At 45.4% G+C, this 10840-nt stretch overlaps 2 protein-coding genes across 9 annotated transcripts in view; one reads left to right on the top strand and one right to left on the bottom strand.

Moving 5' to 3' along the window:
- The window catches only part of MIA3 (MIA SH3 domain ER export factor 3), a 35331-nt gene extending 26378 nt beyond the window's left edge, over nt 1-8953 (bottom strand). For all 8 annotated transcript variants that reach the window (XM_079763679.1, XM_079763683.1, XM_079763681.1 and 5 more), the window contains exons 1-3: nt 8802-8953; nt 5596-5729; nt 1767-1853 (exon numbers count right to left, since the gene is read on the bottom strand). In XM_079763679.1, coding sequence (XP_079619805.1) covers nt 1767-1853; nt 5596-5729; nt 8802-8934 — 354 coding nt within the window. In that variant the 5' untranslated portion in view covers nt 8935-8953. The remainder of the gene's footprint in view (nt 1-1766; nt 1854-5595; nt 5730-8801) is intronic.
- Nucleotides 1-10840, top strand: part of TAF1A (TATA-box binding protein associated factor, RNA polymerase I subunit A) — a 44982-nt gene that overhangs the window by 8801 nt on the left and 25341 nt on the right. The window lies entirely within an intron of this gene.

Genomic DNA, 10840 nt, shown 5'->3' with positions numbered 1-10840 from the left:
AGTGGATAGAGCCTTGGCCTGCGGACTGAAACGTCCCAGGTTTGATTCCGGTCAAGGGCATGTACCTTGGTTGAGGGCACATCCCCAGTAGGGGGTGTGCAGGAGGCAGCTGATCGATGTTTCTCTCTCATCAATGTTTCTAACTCTCTCCCTTCCTCTCTGTAAAAAATCAATAAAATATTATATATATATATATATATATATATATATATATATATATATATATATAAAAGAAATACAGGTGCACAGGAAGTAAAAACGTAAAGGAACAAAGAATGGTGTCAAGGGGGTTCCCACCTAATTATTACAAGGATAACTTGAACACAAGTAAGGGATATACTCTAAATCAGGATTCTTGTTGTCATTAAAATCTGCTTTCAGGACTCTCAGTAAACCTATATTCTTCCTTTCCTCCCTTAAAAACCATATGACATAAAAGGGGCCAAAAGGGAAAAGTTAAAAAAACCAACCAAGATAATTTTCTTCTCCTAACTAAACTGTCACATTACCCTGGGGAGGCCTGCCCAGTGTGGTAGGGATAAATTGTATTTCCTTTTTTTCATCGCATGCATTTCTAAGCCATTTTCTTAACTGAGGGAAGCATGCAGAGGTTGGTGCAAGGAGAAGGCAGATTCCCAAACAAGTGAGGTCCCTGTGACCAATGAACTGCTGTCTCCCACTTATCCCGAAGTCTCTTCATTCGGGGTGAGGCCAAACAGGCAACAAGGCTGATTTTATGACCCTTGGGATCATCAAGAACGTTTAAGAATAGCGATGGCTCCAAAACGCCACCCATTCTGCCTCTCTCATCTGAGAGCTGCTCTCGGCCAGCAGCTGGCACCCTCTGCAGCACCTCCAAAGAGCTGCTCCAAGACTTCTGAGTGGAGGTGGGCATCAATCATTAGAAATGTTCAAACTGCACAAATAATCAGCTGAATGAGCATCTCAGAACACAAAATCCTTGTCTTCACAAAGCTATTTTAAGTCAGTGCTCCCTAGAGGAGTGATTTATAGAATTGGTGCCGTCGGTACCTTGTAGATTTGCGACAGGACTGCATCTGAAACTCGCACGTTCCCTTTTCCAAATCTAAAATGTAACCATAATCCCTTAAATCACTGACAGGTCAATGATAAGAAAATCCCCATAAATCTGCATTTCTGGCCTAGTACATAAATTAGGGTTTGATCAATTTAACCTGATTTCTGTCTACGTAAACTGTCTAATAGCTATTCCTTTTGCTTATAAGAATTATCTCATTTTAATAACTAATGCAAAGATATTGAATTCTTAAATTTTTTTCATATAAAGTAACAAAGGAAAACCCTTTGTTACTTTACACAGCCTTATATAAGATGTGCTTCAACCAGATTTTAAGTCTCCTAGATATTCTTTTCAAATTTTTCTTTTTTTCTATTTTTAAAGGTAAACTGATTCTAAATTAAAATCTGAAACACAAATGTTAACTTTTTTTTTTTTTTTTTTTTTTTTACCAAAACACATTCAAAGACTTTAAAAAATACAGCAGGTCCTTGAATAACATCTTGTTCAATGTCATTTCATTATCATGTTGTGAGATGCCATAGAAACGTAACTCTTGCTTATATTAATTAACCTATGATAAAACTGGCTTTGTTTTATGTCATTTTGCTTAAAGTCAAAGAACCCATAGAGGACATAAAGTGAGTACTTAATGTAGTTAACAACTGATGAAATTGTAAGCCAAATATAATGGAGAACCAAAAAAAAAAAAAAATCCACAACTTACATCTGCTGGAATTTGTAGTTCTTCTTTAGTATATTTATGGACTACCTTAAGTAAATCCTTTGGAAAATATCCAAAAATACGTCCAACCTATATAAAAAGAAGGGGCAAAGAAAAACTATCAATCAAAATTCTGTACAAGAAATATTATAAATGAGAGAAATGTAAATGAGAGGAAATATACAAATGGACAGGTAGATATAACCACAGAAATACACAGTCACTATGATTACAGAGATTATTATTCTAATTAAAATTAAGTATATGATGTTGAAAGCCAACTTTTCTAAAACTACTTATGTTTTCTTTCAACATTCAGCTTACTGCTAAAAACAGGGCACATAAAGTTAGATTTTGAAGTAGATAAAAGATCTGCACAAGAGGAAATTGTTGTATATTATATAATTAAAACTATGCAAATCAAAGCTGATTGGAAACACAATTCCAAATAACCTCTAGCAAGAATTTACCTGCACGTTTCATAGCACTGCTCACAAACCAGTACTTATGTCTCTCTTAAACCAATAAACACCAGTCATGAAAATTAATAAGTGAAAAATATAAAATTTCTGAAATGTATTGATCAACACGACAAAAGGCGAACAAATGTTTATTGATATTTATGGGTTGTACTAGCTTTTTCAAAAACTAGATTTTCCAGGTATTTGGGGAGAAAATAAAATTCATACTAATCTACACATCAGCTTTAGTTTTATGGAGAGTAAACCTCTGTAGATGATGATCCCACTTATCTACAGCACTAGCAGCTAAGGTTATACTACTAAGCAGGTCCTCTTGGGAAACATACACTGCCTGTTACTAGCTGCAGTCTGAAAGAGCGTGTTAGATCTCTTCCCAGTCATTCCAGAAGGACACTGATAGGCGGATCAAAAGCACAAAAAGAAAACAAAAGGCTATCTTATCACTAACTCCTAAAATATCCTCATTATGAGTGCTCTTGTTTTATCTGGCAACTACCTGAGAGCCAGTGTTGGTGGTAGAGTAGTGCCTTGGAGATTAGATAAGCCAGGGCAATTAAAAACTGCCACATTGGCAGTTGAAGTCTGAAATTCTAAGAAACCAAAAAAAGACGGTAGGATGAAAACTAAGAAATAGAGAGAAGAATCATTTGAAAGCCAAGGAGAGAGAGTTTTCATTTCATAAAGTGTAAGGGCCACAAAATGAGAGAGGAGAGTGAGGGCAAAGATCTTTTTCTCCTTCTCAGGAAAATTTTATTTAGAGAGAATGTGGAAAAGGGGGAAAAAAATCAGATCTGTAGAGAAAGCAAATACATTTATCTTTGTGTCATCTTTGCTATATAAAACTTTATTTTTATACTGGGTGGGGTCCCCTTTCTTATGACCTAACCCCTCCCCAAAATGTGGCAGAATCATGGGCCCTCGTAACTAGAAATAATTTTTATATCTAAGTGGCTTCCAACTATCATCCCTGCCAAGGAACTGCTACTGATTTGATTTTGGGGGGAAAGCAAAATATTTTTTCAAGGGAACAAATTCTGCATAGCTACTATGCAGACAAATGTCAACGCCACCACCCTGAAAGGAAATACTCAAAAGGAAGATGGGTTACACATGGGCCCTTCCATTTCAGAGCTTTTGATTTTATAGGAGCTAAGACAGCACACGCACTACCTGCAATGCAAAGCAGAAAAAGGGGTCCCACAAGCAGTGCAAACAGTGTCCCCTAAACAATTATCAGACGGCAAAGACCCCTTCTGTTAGGTGCAGGGGGCAGTGCTTCCCACAGAAGGCAGGATGAGAGTTGGGCCCACAAAGCCGGCAGGCTTTCTAGACGTGAGTAAGATGGTGAACAAGAGTGTGGAGGTAGCCCTAACCGGTTTGGCTCAGTGAATAGAGCGTCGGCCTGCGGACTGAGGGGTCCCAGGTTCGATTCCGGTCAAGGGCATGTACCTTGGTTGCGGGCACATCCCCAGTGGGGGGTGTGCAGGAGGCAGCTGATCCATGTTGCTCTCTCATCGATGTTTCTGACTCTCTATCCCTCTCCCTTCCTCTCTGTAAAAAATCAATTTTTTAAAAAAAAGTGTGGCCGAAACCAGTTTGGCTCAGGGGATAGAGCGTCGGCCTGCGGACTCAAGGGTCCTGGGTTCGATTCCGGTCAGGGGCATGTGCCTTGGTTGCGGGCACATCCCCAGTGGGGGGTGTGCAGGAGGCGGCTGATTGATGTTTCTCTCTCATCGATGTTTCTGACTCTCTATCCCTCTCTCTTCCTCTCTGTAAAAAATCAATAAAATATATTTTAAAAAAAAAGTGTGGAGGTGAAAAAATGCAAATTGAGTTCACTTATCCAAATGCTCAAACTTGACCACCAGATTAAAAATGCAGCATAGGGACATGGAAAAAAAACCTCTCCAAGAATAAAGATTACTAAGAAATCTCATGTGGTAGACTTGAAAGAAACAGAATAGATTCTTCTTTGTATCAAATGATTCAACTGGGATTCTGCCTAAATGCAAGACTGTCCCTGACCAGTTGGCCTTTGAAGGTTCCTCCCTGGGAATCGGGAAGGCCAACAAAATCAACCTGCTGTTCTCCATGGAGGATTCTCAAGCCTTATTTTCTGTTGTTTGTTTGGCGTTTTGTTGAGATTGAAAGCTTTCAGAGTTGGGACTGGATATTTCTCGAAGTTTGGACAACCCCAAGGACATCAAGGACTGTTGCTACTTTCAATAAATACATAGTCCACACATCACACTTTTTAAAAAAGACAGTAACTCCTAAGCCTCCCAATCAGCTCACTCCCAGTGAGTCTCTTCACTGAAGACATCACAGCAGGATGCATTCACTGCTTTCCACGTCTGCTATCAGGACAACCACAGAACTGGGTGGAATCGAGCTGCTGGGGCAACTACTGGCAACAAGTGTCCGAAGAGCAGGACGAGGATGGCCCCGAAGTTGCCAATAAAACTAACAAGAAGGCACACAGTGACAATGACATTGTGGTTTTTTAACAGACTGAGAACAGCACACATGATTAGGTAACTGTTCCCAGAGCTGCCAGTTTTTCAAATATTAATAATTTGGTAAAAAACAAATGCACACAAGATCAACTTTCCTCATGAATGCCTGAAAACCCTATCTCGCACATTGCTTACAGGGATAAGTCTCAAACCCATGAATCCTTCCATTATAAAGCTACGGAATGTCAGGCTGCACCATTTCAACCTTTTTTATTTTTAAAGTATATTTTATTGATTTTTTACAGAAAGGAAGGGCGAGGGAAAGAGAGTCAGAAACATTGATGAGAGAGAAACATCGATCAGCTGCCTCCTGCACACCCCCTACCGGGGATGTGCCCGCAACCAAGGTATATGCCCTTGACCAGAATCGAACCTGGGACCTTTCAGTCCGCAGGCCAACAGATCCACTGAGCCAAACTGGTTAGGGCCCATTTCAACCTTTGCTATGTATGAAACACGCATGGCTGAAAGGCCTAGAACGTGATGCTGAGGAGCAGTAGCTGGAAGCAGTTCAGTTCTATTTAGGAAATCTCGGCTGAGCCCCTACTCGGTGCCAAGCCTGGTGCCTGCTGGGGACACACAGCAGAGGACAGGTTACCGCCATCCAGGACCCCCAAGAAAACAGTTACTTAAATCGTCAGTGCTAAACGAGCCCATACAACGTCAGAAAAGAAAGCGTGTCCTTTTCTCCATCTTCTTCCTGGCAGAATTTGCACGTGGCTCGCCAACTCTGCAGGTTCTAAATTGCAATCCTTTTCTTTTTCCTGAATAAATCTTTTTTCGTAATGAAAAAGGAAAAGAAAAAAAAAGAAACTATGTCAAATTTTTACTTACACTTCCAGCCCAAACTTCCGGCGACGTCCCCGCCAGTTTATAGTAGACATGGACATGGTCTCCTTTTTTAAAATTCACAAAACGACAATCGGGGCCTGTAAAGTCTTCTAGAGCCTCAGCCCGGTACATCAACACTGCATGTAAAGAGAGAAAAGAAATAACCAGATATCACGATTCAACTTGCACAGCCCGTATTGATTGATCAGGAAATACAGGAGCCCACTGTCAACAGCTTTCTCCGGTACTGTCTGCACTCGATCACTTTCAAGTCACAGGCTCCAAGCATCTAAAACCTTGTGAGCTTTATCATGATAAATCAGGACAGTGCCTGCAAGTAGACAGGGCAGAGGGAAGCTCTCCCTAGTTTCCTTTATGGAAAATGCTGAGAAACAAAAACCAGTGTGTCCACCACCACCAAAGGCTGGTCTCAGATAAAACTCTCGGTTCCCTCTCTAACTTGCTAGTCCTCGATCATTGCTGCGTCATAATCACAAAAAAAGCTTCCTTTTGCAACTGGGTAAATTCAAGGGCAGATGCTGACTCGCTTAAGCATGGCTGCATGCAGAGGTAATAGGGCCTGGGGAGAGCACCCAGGAACCCCCAGGGGCTCAATTAACTTGAACTAACCACTAAAAGGCACTATTTTTAAGTGGCTCTGATTGCTACCACCCAGCAGTAAACACTGTCAGTTTCATTGTGGCCAAGTTGTTCTTTCCTTACAATATCTAGGTAAACTGACGGGAAAGGATGTCACACCCTATGTGACAGATCCAGTCACATTACAAGGAAATATTTCCTGAAGGTAAAGAATGTTTACCGTAGCCCTAACCAGTTTGGCTCAGTGGATAGAGCGTCGGCCTTCGGACTGAAGGGTCCCAGGTTCGATCCTGGTCAAGGGCATGTACCTTGGTTGTGGGCACATCCCCAGTAGGGGGTGTGCAGAAGACAGCTGATCGATGTTTCTCTCTCATCGATGTTTCTAACTCTCTCTCTCCCTTCCTCTCTGAAAAAATCAATAATAAAAATATATATTTTTAAAAAGAATGTTTACTGTAGTCACCAGTGACTGACATGGCGCTTAAGGTGTTAAGAAGGTTTCAGAACAAAGTTAAAATAGCCTTATTTCCCTATTTCTATAAACAAAACCAAAAGTGGACATCACCTGTGGCGGGGATTAAGCAAAACTTGTGAATACTGCTCAGTAGTTACCTTCAGTCTTAAAATGCAGGACTTAAATCACACCTGATCTAGAAACTGGTGGAAGTATTTTTCTTTTTGTTGGCCAAATACACAGTTTCGCATATAAGGTGAAATGGACAATAAATGCAATTAAGTAGCAGAAAAAAAGGGAGGGTGGAATGGAAATAATACTTTTCTACAAGGCAATTAGCAATAAATACATGAAAACGTATCTTTATGTCTTTGAGGGACAAACATAAAGGGGGTTATTTGGATTTTGAAGCTAAAAATCTCATTTTAATGCATGCCATCAACCTAATTCAGATATAATAGGGTGAGAGGCCAGATTGAAGGTGATAGGCAATTTAAGACTGGGGACTCTCGGACAGTTGGGAATAGCCATGTTTCTCTCGGTCCCCTCAGAACAGATCATTGAGGATTTCTCATCATAAATGGGATGACACCATAACGCAAGCTGTAGAACAGCTATCTGAAAAGCACATGCGTACAACGCAGCTCCTACCCTGCTTCAGCCGCTTCCTGCTGTGTTTGGTGACATCTGGTTGGACACCTGCCATGTGACCACTTAAGGGCCCTTCCAATGCCCTGTCTCCTACCGAGGAAGCATCCGCGATGTGCTTCTCCAGGCAACTGGTTTTGAGGAACTCATGGGACAGCGCTTGGAAGCGCAGAAGAGCGGCTATTCGCCACCGCCAGCCCTGCTTGCTAATAGCCCGGGTTTGCTCCGGGAAAACGACAGGAAAACCCCGTGGAGCTGCGCCGCCTTTGTGGCGTTTATTTACACGGGCCCCAGGGTTACCTCCAGGAATGGCTGCAGGGATACAAACTCCAAATTATGAAACTGGTTTTTGAATAACGCCAGTTTGCATCGAAGTAGCCAAACTGTAGGCGGATGGCCTTTCCAGAAAGATCGTTTTCTATACCTTTTGATTTACTATGTATGAGCAACCTTTTCGGAAGCGGTTATTAGTAAGTTGAGGCCATCTGAGACCGGCCGGGAGGCTGTAAGATGGGTCTTGGTTCAGCAAACACCTAGCCTCAGAGATTCCAACAGCGCAAGGGGCTGAGGCTAAAGCTGGTTGGGTTTATAAGACCCTCTGAGTATTGAACAGTTATCACTGTTACTCTAATAATCCTCCATCGGAGCCTGAAGATCTCAACCCTTCGCCCCCTCCCCCCGCCCCCCCACCCATCTGAGGCGGGGGGAACAATTCCGCTTCCTGCACCAAGAAGAGGAGGCTGTGGGGTCCCAGGGGGCCGAGGCAGATCCTCCCCCACTCTCGAGAGCCAAAGACTGTGGCCTTCCTGGTGCCCGCCCTGCCCGGCTGCCTGCAAGACTTCCAAGCACAGAAATGACAGGACTGGGGCAGAGCCGGATGGAGACCTCGGGATACACCGCCTGCCTGGACGCTAAGCCTGTCCCGATCCAAAACTCCGGTGTCTGCCCAAAAGGCGGCACGCGCCCCCAATCCCAGCGAAGCAGAAGGGCAAAAAGGGGCAGCGCCCTTCCCGAAACCGATCATCAACCTTGAGCAGGGAGTCCGCCCAGCGAGCGCTGAGCGCATCTGCCCCCGGACAGCACCCACCCCGGTCCCCGCCGCGGGGGCAGGAAGGCTCTCCGAGTCGGCGTGGGAAGCCCGGGGCACGCGGCGCGCCACCCCATCTCCCATCGGAGCCGGGCAAACGCGGGTAGCGGACGCCGGGAGCTGCCCCGGGATAACGGGGGCCATCTCCAACCCCCCCCCCCCCCGAAGTCCCCTCCCCGATCAGCGAGGGAAAAAGAAAACGCCGGCAACAAGTGGGAGGCGCAGACCCCGCGGCCGGGGCCTGCTGGCCCGGGCGCCCGCAGAACCGCCGGGCACACCCACGCAGGGACCCCGGGCTCGGCCCCCGACCCCCGGCCCGGCGCTCCGCCCTCCAGCCCGGGCTGCGACTCCCCGGCGGCGTGCGGGCTGCCCTGCTCCCGCCCCCGCGCAGCGCGGCCCCGGCGGCCCTCGGGCACTCACTGCTGCATTCCTCGTCCGCGCAGAGCTTGTGCTCGGAGAAGCGCCGGCTCGTGTCAGGCTCCAGCCGGCCCGGGACCCGCCAGGGCAGCCCGAGCAGGAGCAGGCACAAGGGCAGCCCCGGCGCCGCAGCCATGTTGTGGTCACCGCGGGGGCCGGTGACGCGGAGGCGGAGGCCGGCGGCGCCAGCGGGCGGGGCCAGGGCGGAATAGGGGCGTGGCCAGGGCGTGTAGGGGGCGGGACCGGGCGCGAGGGGCGGGGCCTGGGCGGGTTGGAGTTGCTGGTCTGACACGTCAGCAAGGGCCCTGGGAGCGGATGCCGGGGTCTGGGAGGAGGACCGCATCTGCATTCTTCGCTCTCCCCCCCGCCATCTCCGCCCTGCGACCTTGGATCCCCCAACCTCCCACCTGTTGGTGGGATGGCGCGAGGTTTTCGCAGCCTCTCATCTCTGATCCGCAACCCACCTTCTTGGTTTGGTACCTCCTTTTCCCAACTATGAAACCCCACCCGCGGCTTGACACTGTTAGCCCCTGTTTGAGGCTCCATCCCGGACACCTGGCCCCCACTTTGATCAGGAAGGGGAGAGTGAGCGGAATGGTGCGTGGGGAGGTCATTAGAGCATGTGGCGGGTTTGGTCTTTTGAGGGGGCCTGGGAGATAGAGATGGGCAATGGGTCCCCGTGCTGAGATCTCCATTTGCTTGGGTCTTTATCCATAAGGGAAGAAGTAACCGAATTCAACACAAATGTGTGGAGCTTCCATTTTATGCTACCATGCCACGCCAGGCACCGGACAAAATCCTAGGGTGGTGTGCAGAAATATGTAAGTCAAAGACAAGATATCTGGCCCTGTCTAAGGAAGCCCACAATTCAGGGGAAACCAAATGGCATAAAAACTAATAACGAATCAATCAATGTCAGAATAGGCGAGGGGTAATGGCAGCTAACACTTATTATTTTCCTTAGGGGCGGGTGTTATTCCAAGGCCTTTAAACGTATCAATTAATTTAATCTTCAAAACATTTTTTGGCGTGCTGCGGACTTTTAGTAAGTAGTTTATGTGTGCCATGAGATGAGAAAGGTTGAAAATCGCTGATCTAGAATATACAAAGGACTCTTAAAATTCAGTAATAAAAAGACAAATAACCTGAAGTGTTATATACCAGGTTAATCCTAGTAAAGGTCTTGGTTAAAAATAAAAACACTATGATTGGTTGCAATATAGTGAGTCAAAAAAACAACAACAGACACACATTTCTTTACTCTGTCAAGTCAGCCTGCACAGTATCATTTCCTTCCGAGCATCTTGAGGTCTTCCTTTCTTCTCTCTTCCCAGATTTCTGGCTTTTGTGTCTAGTGTGCTTCTGTGTGGTCAGTGTCCAGGAGACGGGCCCAGCTTTTACACCTGTGCCCAAGGAGCCTCAACTGGGCTCCACCTCTGAGGGTGGAGAAGGACTCTGGATCCTCATCATATTGTTTAGAATGGAAACTCCTACAAGATCAACAAATCTCTCCTACTAATACCAATCACCTCTCTTAGTAAGAATGGGGGGATGGGAGGGAGAAAAGAACCCTGGCACACAAATTCTAAGCACTAAAGAGCTCAAAGAAGGAGGAAAGTAAATGATGGTGGTGGGATTTGAGTTAGGTCTCGGTGAGTAAGTGGGATTCAGATTCTAAAAAGACAGGAAAGGGCAAGTTGAAGAAAGCAACCTAAGACAAAACAGAGCAGGAAGTAATTTTTAAAGGACAGGAAGGAGACCTAATCTTTCTAGAGTGAAATGATCCTATTAAAGAGAACCGGGAGATAAACTTGGGTGGCTGGGGCAGGTCAGCTTATGAAAATCAAGCACAAGAATTAGACTTAGTAGAGCCAAAGACAGAAAGCTATCAGACTTTAAGGAATCATAAAATGGAAGTGAACTTTAAGTAAATATCCTATTCTGAAAGCCAAGGAGAATGAGTTTTGTGTTAAGCATGGCTAGCAGGATTAAATCCTTCTCCACCATTAAAAAGCATGTCAAAGCCATGTCAAAGAGTATGT

Source organism: Cnephaeus nilssonii (assembly GCF_951640355.1).
Source record: "Cnephaeus nilssonii genome assembly, chromosome: 23".
NCBI classification, from domain to species: domain Eukaryota; kingdom Metazoa; phylum Chordata; class Mammalia; order Chiroptera; family Vespertilionidae; genus Cnephaeus; species Cnephaeus nilssonii.
Note: the sequence above shows the minus strand (reverse complement) of the source record. Positions and strands in the feature narration are given on the sequence as shown.